The sequence below is a fragment of the Grus americana genome, chromosome 7 (assembly GCF_028858705.1).
Source record: "Grus americana isolate bGruAme1 chromosome 7, bGruAme1.mat, whole genome shotgun sequence".
Taxonomy (NCBI): Eukaryota; Metazoa; Chordata; class Aves; order Gruiformes; family Gruidae; genus Grus; species Grus americana.
The window spans coordinates 21,292,521-21,304,804 of record NC_072858.1 but is presented as its reverse complement, the minus strand read 5'-3'; the positions used below and the strand labels follow the sequence as shown (position 1 = coordinate 21,304,804).

At 42.8% G+C, this 12,284-nt stretch overlaps 1 protein-coding gene across 6 annotated transcripts in view; it reads right to left on the bottom strand.

Annotated features, from left to right (window-relative positions):
• LOC129208920 (WASH complex subunit 2A-like) overlaps positions 1-10,800 on the bottom strand; it is a 34,828-nt gene extending 24,028 nt beyond the window's left edge. For 4 of the 6 annotated variants that reach the window (XM_054832430.1, XM_054832431.1, XM_054832433.1 and 1 more), the window contains exons 1-14: positions 10,735-10,800; positions 10,539-10,652; positions 9,896-10,060; positions 8,201-8,266; positions 7,348-7,521; positions 6,596-6,689; positions 6,159-6,217; positions 5,294-5,341; positions 3,860-3,961; positions 3,243-3,330; positions 2,296-2,364; positions 1,817-1,929; positions 906-978; positions 48-104 (exon numbers count right to left, since the gene is read on the bottom strand). In XM_054832430.1, the coding sequence (XP_054688405.1) occupies positions 48-104; positions 906-978; positions 1,817-1,929; positions 2,296-2,364; positions 3,243-3,330; positions 3,860-3,961; positions 5,294-5,341; positions 6,159-6,217; positions 6,596-6,689; positions 7,348-7,521; positions 8,201-8,266; positions 9,896-10,060; positions 10,539-10,652; positions 10,735-10,779 (1,267 nt within the window). In that variant the 5' untranslated portion in view covers positions 10,780-10,800. The remainder of the gene's footprint in view (positions 1-47; positions 105-905; positions 979-1,816; positions 1,930-2,295; positions 2,365-3,242; positions 3,331-3,859; positions 3,962-5,293; positions 5,342-6,158; positions 6,218-6,595; positions 6,690-7,347; positions 7,522-8,200; positions 8,267-9,895; positions 10,061-10,538; positions 10,653-10,734) is intronic. The other 2 variants (XM_054832432.1, XM_054832435.1) reach the window with 1 other exon arrangement.
• Positions 10,801-12,284: the final 1,484 nt, after the last annotated feature.

Below are 12,284 nucleotides of genomic sequence, written 5' to 3'. Positions count from 1 at the left end.
TGATAGCATTTTGTGCATGAAGCAATTTGCTATTGAATGAATCATACCTGGGAACAGAGATACTGCACCTGCAGGAACTTTCTTTAAAGACTTTGTAGAGGACACTGAAATCATAGGAAGTACAGTACAAATGGATGCACTTGGTTTATGCTGTCAAAGCCTTCAGAACTCTAGAAATAGTAATCTGAAGTTTTGACCTTCCCCCCACCCCGCCCCTCAACAACTCAGAACTCTTTAGACATTCTCCTTGAACTTCTGGGGGTTTTTTTGCACATATATATATATATATAACAGTCTAGCTATTTTTGCTCCATTAAAACTCCACAAAACAGCTCTACTAAACTGAAGCTTATAAACATGATATACATTTACACATAGCATTATTTACAAGAATTCACATTTACACACTCAAAATCACTTCAATACAATACACTCAAACCAAAATGGCTTAGCCTCCCAACCCACATCTGAGAATTCATCAAATACAATGCTTCAGTAAAAGCTGCTGCAGTACAGAACGTGTGCTCAGACTGCTTAAGGGTCTAGATATGCAGCTAATGGGAAACTCATTAAAATGCAAGAAGACATCTTTACTCCACTCAAACCCACAGCTGGATCCTACAAAGTACTCTTCAGCAGCAGGAACCCAGTGCATGCAGAGAGCTCTGCCAACATCAGTAAGGACATCCTTTCAGCTCCAGGAGAGTAGGTGTAAGTAATCATAGCGAACACACATTTAAAATTCAAGGAAAACACAGATGTTCTCTATTAAGACTGGGGAAGAGAAGATACTTGCCAACCATTGCTACTCCAGACTTTCTAGTTTGGAAACAAAACAGTCTAGCTGCTAGCAGCGATAAATCACAACACAGACAGGACTACAGGAAGCAACAGTTGGTCCTTACCTTCACTTACTGGGACTCGCCCCTTACTCTCATTTGATTCTTCTCCTTTTGGTGCTTCAGCAAAAAGGTCACCCTGATTGTAGATGAAAATGCAAAGGGGGAAAAGTGGTGAATTTGTGTTGTGTAGCAAGACAGCTGCTGACTTTTCTGTGTAGAACAGGGATCCTTAAATCTCAAGTATCCCTGACGGTGGGTTTTTCTCCCCTTTGACATGCACAAACAATACTAAAATAAGGTCAGAAATGCACTTTGTGCCATTCCTTCATCAAGTCAGCTACAGATACATAGCACAAGAGTAAGCTTAAGGTGAATTTTTCTTGCCAGTGCAAGTAACTCAGTAATTGTGCAATAACTGGACAAAAGAACATAACATAATTGCAATATGGAACTTTTAACAGCACAAAGACAGAAACCCAACAGCATCACTGTCTGGATATGGTTTCTGAAAGATAAAATGGAAAGAACATCATGTTCTCTTTCCTCTCAAACTTCTCCTACACCCAGGGAGAAAGAGAGAATGACAAAACTCAGGATTGTCACTGGTATTTAAATAGAAATCTTCTGTTTTAAAAATAAAAAAATAGTATGGCATTTGTTTTATCTCCACAAATAAAAGTGAGGTAGGTGCTGAGTAAGTGCTGATGGTATTAGAACCTGTCTAATGTAATGACAGGACCACACCTGCATCTCTAGCAGCACTACTGCAAAAGAGAGGGCTTTGTGCCAAGGGCACGAAGAGTTCTCTTTCTCCACTGGAAAGCTACACTGTTCCACTGTGCTTGAATGTTACACCAAGCAACAAAATGTTGTTTCCCCACCCTGCCTGCCAGACCTGAGAATCTGTCAGGATGTTTTGTTTTTAAAATGGTGGCACACACACACTCCATTTCTATCCTCTCCAGCATTCTCACCTCTTCATCGTCAAAGAGACCTGTACCACCACTGAAGAGGCCACCTCTAGACCCAAAGGGTGTGAAGTCTTCATCAGTCAATTTAGGAGGTTTGAAGATGTCATCATCTTCATCTAGAAAGCACAAAAGCCAAGAGCTGTGGTGCAACTGACCAAAGTTTCAGAAAAGGAAATTAAAGAGACATCCAAAATAAAAACTGGTTTGATTCCATCCTGTCTCTCTCAAACATGACACATAGAAAAGCTGCTGTAGTCAGGTTGGGCTGTGTATGGTTGCTCCACAAGACCACATTTAAGGAGGAACCCTCACTAGGCTTGTTTCTAGCCTTGTTTTACAGGCACATCACAACTGAGATTTGTGTACAAACTCACCTCAAAGGATGCATCCCACCCAGGTTCTAGAGCAGATGCCACAATTTCCTAAGCGGTGTCTTACATTCCAGCCCACAATTCAAAAAACAAGAGAGGAGGAAATCCTACCATCTGATGGAACTCTCACTTCTTTCTTCTCCTTCAGGGTTTTCCTTGTTTTGGTCTCTGATGACAGGGCTTTAAAAAGAAAAACTCAAAACATAAATAAAATAGTCTGTCTTTACTTGTAGACTGTGATCAATCTATGGTAAAAAGAACCTAAAAAAATAATCTAACCAAGCTGACATATACATTTTCATGTGAATGAGCCCACTGAAGCAATTAAATCAAGTACAGGTTCTAAAATTGGCACTTAAAAATTGTAATAGCATTATTCTGTCAGATGCTGTGGATTCAACACAGTTGCCCACACAGACACTAGGGTCACCTGATATGCCAGAGAGCCACACAGCATTCCAGGTGGTGCAGATCTCACAAAGAACCTTTGAGCATCTCAAATGGTTATAGACATATCATCCTTGATTCAGTTACCTTAAGCAAAGCCAGAGTTTTATTCCCTCTGGCCCTACCATCTCAAGGTTAGTTCAATGAACAGAAGATTTCCTTGTAACTGAACAAGGTAAGCCGGTTAGGTTTTATAGTCTGATACTCACAGACCTAGCTTGATTGTTTGAACCACACAAGAACACGTACTGTTCTTGTCTGTTCATGCTCTCAGAATTACACGTCAAAAGCAGGCTGACAAGCACTTGCCACCTCAATTTCAGTCAGCTATTTTCAACTGTTGCTTTGAGGCTTGGGGAGTGACATCTCTCACCTGAAAGCAATGTTTTTCACTATAATATTCAGTGGATTCCAATTCATTCCTGTAAGTTATAGTCAAAAGGTTTCTCAGAACACACAATAGTGTCTTTAACTCCTCTCACTGGGCTTTCACCTAACACATATTCAAATAACAGATCTGTGAAATTTCTTACACAAAATCTCCTGTCCAACTCTCTCATGAGTCCCCCGCTATCTCATAAGCACTTGTCAAAGCTAAATAGTTAACTTACATGAACGCTCTTCATCCTGTTTGACTAGTACCTCTCCTTTGATTCGGGCTGCCAGCTCATCTGCAAATGATGTTGGCCTCTTCTTTTTCTGAGGAGTAGGGACAAATAACAGCATATTCCTTATATACAGTCTGGTTACCAACTTGATGCAATTCTAATTATAAATACTGTATTCTACAACCTCACTTTTACAATATTCTTTCTAGACTTTGATTGAAACCCTCAGAAGAGGCAATGCAGCTTTCTATTAAGAAAGCAATTAAGAGATTATGCATGCATCAAGATGAAAAAAAGCCATTTCTAGTCCATTATGTGATCCCTTATGATTGCATAAATTTTGAATGTCACCTCGTTTTGAGAGCAGGACAAGCAAGAAATATTTACCACATGCAAACACAACAAGAAGTTTCTTAATGACCTTCAAAGTCAGCTTTGATGCCAGCTTAGGGTGCAGAAATCCCCTAGTTTAAAGGGACAAAGCCTCAACCACCATGTTGAAAGACCATACAGGATTTTTAGAGGCCCTCTCTACAGGATCCCATCCCAGGTAACTGAGAGGACAGATTTTTCATGAGAGAAGTCAAATCTCTCGCTCCAGGGAGGCAATAATTACTTACAGGCCTTGTGCTTTCATCTAAGTCTCCATCCTCATCTTCCTCTTTTTCAGAGTCAAAGAGATCACAGCCATCATCATCTTCATCACTCATCTGTGCTATCCTCTAAAAAACAATAATACCCCATTGTGTTCTCCTGAAGTTGGCATACAAAACAAGCACAAAACCACACCTGCTTCGATAAAATATTCAAAACAAATTTACTGAAAGGAGGGAAACATTTTGCCAGTTTAGGTTACTTCACAGCTTTTGAGAGGCAAGGAAGGAGTGCCTCTAGCTCCAAGCAAGTTGCTGCATTCTCTAGTACACGTCTGTGCTGTATCACCGCATGTTTCTGGGCCAGAGATGCAACTGAGGACACCAAGGTTCTCCTCACAAGGAGTGTATTGCTACTATACGTAAGCCTGAACTGCTTTGGCTGTGCCGCTTCCCTTAGTTTATGAACTCCTCTCCACTAAAGACCTAGTATTTAGCCTTAACTCAGGAACACTGTGATCAGCTAGTAAATAATTACATCATCTTGAGCTACTCCTAAGGTGGATAGCAGAATGACAGACAAGACATGCCCACATCTTGGCTTCAGTTATGCCAGTAAGAAAGAGAGGATGAAAAAGATGAAATGAATTGTGAGCTGGGGGCTGGCACAGACAAGGGCCCAGAAGTGAACTGAAGCACTAACATCCCAAAGATACTTGCTCCTCTTAAAATACATCAGGCATACAAAGTTACATTAAGCTGTATTGACCTTCAGAGGGTAACAGCTGAGTCCCTTTGTAACACTGTTTTATTGATACACAGATTAAGAAGAGTTGCTTTGTGAAACTAGTTCTCTTGGCACTAACCATTTCAGATTGAGGATCACCAGCAAGATGTCTTTTGCAGTGGCACACCTAAACATGGGTAAGGTTCCTTCTCCTAATACCAAGTACTAAAGTCAGAATTTTCTCAATCTAAACATTTCTTTTCCCTTTTCATTTGTTATCCAAATGGACATATTTTTCAAACATTTCATACTGTTCACATCTTTGATTTCATGTCATACCCAAACTGCACTGTTCCTTACTTCCTGCATTGCAAGTTCAGAATTTTAATCATAGACCAAATAATCCTACAGGAGCCTCGTTTTCCTGGGGTAGATTCTTTGAACTCTCATGACTCCAAAATTATTCCCGAGGAAAACACAGATCAGGCAGTGCCACCCCACATATGCTTTGCATCTAATGATGGCTTGCAATCATATCTTTAAGCCCAACACAGGTTCAATTTCACAACACAGTGCCATCTGGCCAGGACAACCTTCCCGTTCAAGGTTATACAAATCAGTTAACCAAAGTTTTTAATCATTAATCATCTAGTGCTCTCATCTCCTCTTTCTTGCATCCTCACTGTGTCACAAGCGGGAAGTCTTTCAGGTTGTACCAGGGTGCATAACCTTACCGTCTTTTGGTCATCTTCACTAGGGTTTCCAAATTCATCATCTGATTCCTGGAACACAAGAGACCCAAAGACAAGTATCACACACTATTTTTGTCCAGTGGTCAAGAGAGGGCTCAGAAGCTCTGGACTTGCTTACATTTGGACATGCAAATCTCCTCACCGTGACCTGACCAAGAATTGTTTCCCCACCATTGACCATCTTTATGAACAGAGCTCACCAGAAAGTCATTAATTTAGCAAAGACAGCAAGCTCCATCTGACAGTGCATTTGAGTAACTCAAAAGGGATTTAACTTTAATTGAGCAAAGATACCAAAAGCAAACTCCTCAGGAAAAAGGGAGTGCTTCCACAGCACAGTTACAAAGCAGAGACATCCCAGCCAAGGCAGGCAAAACATATCAGAAATTAATACTTCAATACAGCAGATTTATGAGGCAAAGCCTAGAGGTGCATTACTGGCACCTACTTAACTTTAAACTTGCTCCTGTTAGTCTCCATTCTATTCTTTGTAACTGTAATTTATAACAGATTTGTTCTCCATATATGCAATTCTTGATAAGAACCTGATTTGCTTCACAAAGTGAAATTAGACTGGAATAAAACACTTCAGTTTGAAGAATTCTACTATAATAGCAGTTAGAGTCAATACCACTTTATTGCTTCTCTGAAAAGCTGCAGAGGACACTACTGCATAAGAATAATAATGAAAAAACACGTTTACTACAACCAACATAGGGAACAAACATTGTGCAATGTTATCTTGAGGTCCTACGTGAAAAAGCAAGGTAGCTAACGGCCTCACACACAACCAAGGACTCATGAATGCTTGTGCAAAGTAGCTGGTACTATGTGACTTGTCACTTACCTCTTCATCTTTCTCTTCACTGTCAATTACGCTTCCACGATCACTATCTACTGATCCTTCTATTTTAAATGAAAACAAGAAAGTTAAGACCAGATATGACATCTGTACACAGAGCAATGTGGTCAGCAGACATATTGACAGCAACTTTAAAGGCTTTGTGAAGAGAACTAAAAATCTTGTGGAAAAGAGGGTGGTTTGGAAGAGCTTTGAAGGCTGCTGAAATTTTAGCACTTTGCGTTTCTAATACACAGAGCACAAATTACTGACAACTTGCTTTGCATACCGGAAAAGTGGTTATTACAGCATGATGCGCATTTTTTCCCCAGCTAATTACAGCGTGCATCTAAACATGCAAGAACACTATGCAGTATAAACCAAGCTGTGAGTTAAAACAGACCAGTCTCAGACTAGGAACAAAAAGTCATGTCAGCACATACCTTCACTAGAGAGATCTCCAAGGCCAACATCATCTTGTTCCATAAACTGCTGAGAGCCAATCAAGTAAGGTAAAGGCCTGTCAATATAGAGATCCTGGAAAGAGACAACATAAGGTCTTTCTGACATCTAGGAGCAGCTTTATGTTGCTGATGAAGACAGAAGTCTTACACCCCTGAACTCAAAGAAGATACAAGCTTGTTTCAGGAGAGTCCCACCAGACACATGCTTCAAGTCAGCAGGCAACTGGGTGGGCCAGCTGAGATTTATTCCTTAACACTGTGAAAGAAGGGGGCTGCTTCTATTTGTGTGGTCCCAGTTTGTTTTCTAGGCATCATCTAACAGAAGAATACCCTCCCAAAGACATGCAGGCATCAGTTTTATCCCAAGTCCTGGACCTAGAGTTCTTAATAACTGGAAAAGAAAAAACCACCTATGAAGATATGATTTCTACCTAACGAGCATGAAATTTAAAGGTCCCACTCCATCCAGAACTGAGACTTCCCTTTCCAAGTTCACTGCCATTAAGCTAATTGCTTTTAGGGTGCCATACCCATGCTAACCGCAAGACAAGCAGGCTACACAAGGAATAGCTCAGCAAGGAGCACTTCTTCAGATGTAGTCATCAAATGCTCTTTTTAGGTAACTAATATCAATTTTATACCAACACAGCGATACTGCTGACAGAAGCAAAGAGCAAGTTCAACAAAGCCAAACACAAATCCATGGTCCCAGCAAGAACATGTCTCTGTACCTTTGGCTCAAGTATCAGTTCCACCCTTTCGTTACTTTCTTCCTCTTCTGAGTCAGAGTTGCCTGCTTTGATGTCTAGCTGTTCAAACGCACTGTCCAGAACTTGCAACCCATAATTCACTGCTTCTTGGATTTTGGGGATCAGATCAGCTTCTTTCTGTTCCCGTGTCTTTTCCTTTAGTAACAGGAACAACACATTCTCATTGCATTTTACTCAAGACTCAATCTCATTGCAACACAGATACAAAATTTTAATTTCAAATTAGCACAATGAAAGCTGTTTCACTATATTTAAGAAAACAATCTTCATAACCTTTTTTTTTGCTTGTCTTAATTCATCTTTATCAACCCCAGAAACAGAGATGTTCTAAACATCCACACCAGCACAGTACTATCCTATTTATGCTCCCAGGCCAGCAAAGGAACATTTATGGTATAACACACCTAGGCCATAAGATACATAAAAAGGTCTCTGAGTTTTCATACATGGGAATTGCAGTTAGATTCTGCTTCCCCAATTCACTACCTCTGAATCCAGTAAGAAGGCCCAAAGCCTCAGTACTCTTGTTGAAAAAACATACGTAGCATTTGAAAATTGATGCATATGTCCTGTCTACTAGACGCAGTATTGAGCTTGGGGAGGCCCTAACAGATTATCATACACTGTATGTAACACTCCTATGTTACTGTCAACTTTAAGTTTGAATGACATACACTATCCAACAGAGACACTTCAAGAAGAAAGGAAACAGTTTGGTTCATAGGCTGTAAATGTTCACAAAATAAGTTTGAAAAGGAGAAGGTAGACAACAGCTACAAACATGTCAGTCCTCAAGGCAGCTTAAGTTAAATACCTGCTCTGTTTTGTCTCCAATGTCAGCTTTGGGAATAGGCTCTTCCACTTCATCATCATATACTCTCTAAAAGAGTCAAGCAAAGTTAGTTTAAGTAAGAACAACGTGCTACTGCAGGGGCTAAACCATGCACACCACCAAAATAAAATACACCGCTAATGTGTAATTACACATTAATTCATTACACATTTTAAAAAAAAAAAAGCAGCCATGGGTGATATCAAGCATTTTCATAGCCTCCTTCATGCATTGAAATCAACATCCTGAAGTTACCATCAGGCAGCCTCCCAACACAACTAAGGCAATTCAAGACGGCAAATGTCACTGCAGTAGTAGAAGACAAGTTGACCATTTAACTCTGTTTACAGATTGACCTGAATATGTAAAAAAAAAAAAAAAAAGAAAGAGCAGTGCACTGTTTTAACCCCTCTAACATAAAGCTATTCTAGAAACCTTCAAAGTTGAACCTGAGTTTACTTATGGGCTATTTTCCTTTTGTTTTCTCTTATTTCATAGCTTTTCTTCTTGAGTGTTTACCCTTCTCCTGTACTTACAGAGAAGGTTCACATCCTCCCTCAGCCTTCAGTTTGTTCTGATGATCCCTCCCATCCAGTTCTTTTAGCACTCTTTTATAGGATCAGCTACAAGGAGACACAGTGGAATAAAAAAATCTCCCTTGAACCTGCAAACCTAAATCCAAGTATCTCGAACACAGGTACAGTTATCTCCTGGGAATAGACAGATCTCTGACATTAACTAAATTGAGAACTAGAAGCAAGGACCTGTTTCTGTGCACTTAAATTTGGGAACAAACAGCTTCAAGCACCCAAGATTTAAGATGTTTGGTACAAACTGTTCTAAGACAGAATTGTTATGCTGAATGGCAAAGGTAGGCCAGAAAAAACATTGCAGCTCTGAAAAAACCACCAGCACCACCACGCAAACCCAGAGCTGAAATCCAGATTTCAATTGTCTTGTCCCTTGCCAGCATCTTTCCAATAATAGCATCATGGCTTCAGATGAGACACATGTAGCCTGAGAACAATGTTGATCAAAACAAAACACCTGATAAAACTCATGGCGCTAAAAACCCCTCCACAAATCTGAAAGACTATTAAAGCTCTACATCTTAATTATACACATGCTCCAAGTGATACAATGTTGTAACAGGCTTTCAAGTCTAGCTTTTACCTTTCTAAAACAGCAATATTCATGAAGTGGGAACATTCACCAACAAACACGCTCATCGTGACTAAACGTAACAAACAACCGCCTGCAGTTCAACACCTTTTAGCATAAAATAACACCACTGGGCAGATTTACAGCATCGTATAACATTCCCCATATTTAGACAGCCAAGTGCAGCAAAATGCTACATTCATGCTACCTGTAAATATATATCAAGACATCCCAGAGATCCCAACTCATTCATAGTCCTAAAAATGAAACTCTGATCTCCATGTCTATTTATAAACACGGAAGGAAGGTACCTCAGAAGAAGCAAAAAGGCATCTGCCAATATTGGATAGTGCATGGCTCACAAAGGAATTAAGACACTCTTTAACAGAAAGCAATTAAAAGCCACTTTATCTCTAAATTAACTTGCCAAAAAGCCAAATCACTTCTCCACATTACAGGGAGGGACAACGCCAATGTTTTAAGTACAAGCTTGATGCTGTACAAGAACATACTCACGTTCTCTATGAACTGTGTATTGGATAACATAAGAAAGTCATTGAAGACATTATGAAGGCGACAGTCTGTGGCTTTCGTTTCACTAATCAATCCATCTACTTGTTTTTTGATTTCATGAGTCCTGGAAATGGTTTGCTGTGAGAACTCTTGTAGGAAACGCAGAAGCTGTTTGCAACAGAGAAAAGCAGCAGTCAGCATCCAATTCCTTTTTCTTTTGGCACCATTTATGACACAGGCAGTGTTGATCATACACTTCAACTGAGCATCCAATTAAACACAGTTTAGACTGAAGCACCCCCATGTACACCCACGACCAAGTTTCATGCTACTCTGTTTCCACTCTATTCTGCCTTTCCTTTCGGGCCAACTCCTCATACCAGTTTTCTGGGCCGGTCCGGAGGGCTGAAGCAACGGGAGAGCCTGCCGACCGCCCAGCTCTGACTGGGTTCCACCCGGCGGGGCGCCGGAGGGCTGCTGTCACAGGGCCCTTCCCGGGCCAGGCGGGCCGACCCCCGGAAGCTGCTCGGGCCACCGAGCGGCAGCACCGCCCCGCACACGGTCCCGCCCGACACCCCCCCAAGCCCCGGGGTGCAGGTCCCGCTCGCCCTCCAGGCCCAGGCCCGATCCCGGTCGCACTGCTCACCCCGGCGTCCGAGGCCAAGGACCAGCTCTGGCTGCCCTTACGAATCTCCTCCAGCGACCAGGGCCGCTCCCACACCGGCGCCGGCTCCGCCGCATCCCGCGGGGCTCCGTTCATCTGCGGGAGAAGGGCAGTGAGCCGAGATACCGGTGCCGCAGCAGCTACATGCACAGACCCACCCACCCGCTCCGCCGCTCACCGTGACCGCAGGCCGCGCTGCTCCTTCCGCGCCCGCCGGCGCCATCCGCTGCCCCGCCCACCCGGCAGTCAGCTGAGCGCCCTCACGTGATCCACCGCCCGGCACCGCCCCGCCCCGCGCGACGTGCGTACGGGCAGGGCGGCAGGGGGCGCAGCGGCACCGCGCGGAGAGCGGGCCAGGGGCGCGGGGCAGCGAGGCCGTTCCCGCGCCTCAGGTGAACCGCAGGCCCGCAGCCGCCCGAGCGCAGCCGCGCGGGTGAAGGCACAGGGGCACGGTGTCCGCTGCATGGGGCTGTGGCAGCCGGGGGACACCCCTGCAGCCCAGCCCAGCAGCCCCGGAGGAGCGGAGGCCTCACCTGGGCACCCACCTGGTCCTATATCTGCCATCACGGCCTGCAGCCCCGGCTGGGTGGCTGAACGAAGGTGGCTGAGCTTGCTCCCAGCTGGGTGGGGGATGCCCACGCCATCCTTTCTGCGGGTTGTGAGGACCATATCTCCCAGGCGAGGGGAACGGAGAACCAGATGGGAGATGGCTTCCACCACCACATCTGCTTCCAGGGCCTGACACCCTTCACCGAGAGACCGTTCGTGACTTGTAACTGTCGTGTGCGCAGAGGGGCCCTACTCTACACCAGGAACAAAGTCGAGGGTGGCAGGAGGAGCGGGTCGTGGCAACACGTCTGCAGCACAGCAGCATTGCCCGCTGGAGCACTGCAACCGGGTATGCTGGTGCCCAGTCTTACAAGTAGAGAGGGACCCCTTCCTCCTATTTTTCGTACAAAAGTAAGTGCAAAAGTAAGTGCAAGACTTACCTTACAAGTCAGGTAAGATCCCCTTTGATTTAAACTAGATTATTCTTAATAAACCCAAACGAGAATTCCAGGATTTGCTAGCAGAAAATGCTATATGCACTAACATAAATAAATATATGGTACAAATCGTCAAACTGGGATTCACAGCCAATTATCCCTGGGCCTTTGAAGATCAAGCACCCACCAAAATTCCTACTTTCTCGCTAAGTCACGTTTTTCCAGTGGATTATAAAACCTTGTCATATCACTGTATTGCATATGTTCTATATTACAAGTGAATTAACCAGAAAGGAAATGAAAATAAAATAATCTGTTCTTCCAGTTGGTAACTAAATAATTCATTGGAAATGGCCAATTTAGATCAGCCCTTGGTATTAGAACATGGAGTTTGTTTATTTATTTATTGCTTGACCACACTGATACCACAGAAGACCTCATGAGGCACCAGGGCACTGGGTGATTTACTTCTTTCTTGCGTTCTCAATTTAAATAAGAAAAAATGCCCAAGATCTCCATATATTGATTTTACTGGCTACATCCAGATACTTGAAGGTATTGGTAGATGAGGGACATAGGAACTTCTAAAAGCAAACTATCATCATACTCCTTTTGATTCTATTTTTCTGTGATTCTGTAACAAGATACCATTACTGAACTGGCTCAGACCTTCAACCCTAGTAGAGTTTAAAGAACTTTAATATACTGATAATAAAGCAGAAACTAACAAAGTACAAGTAGA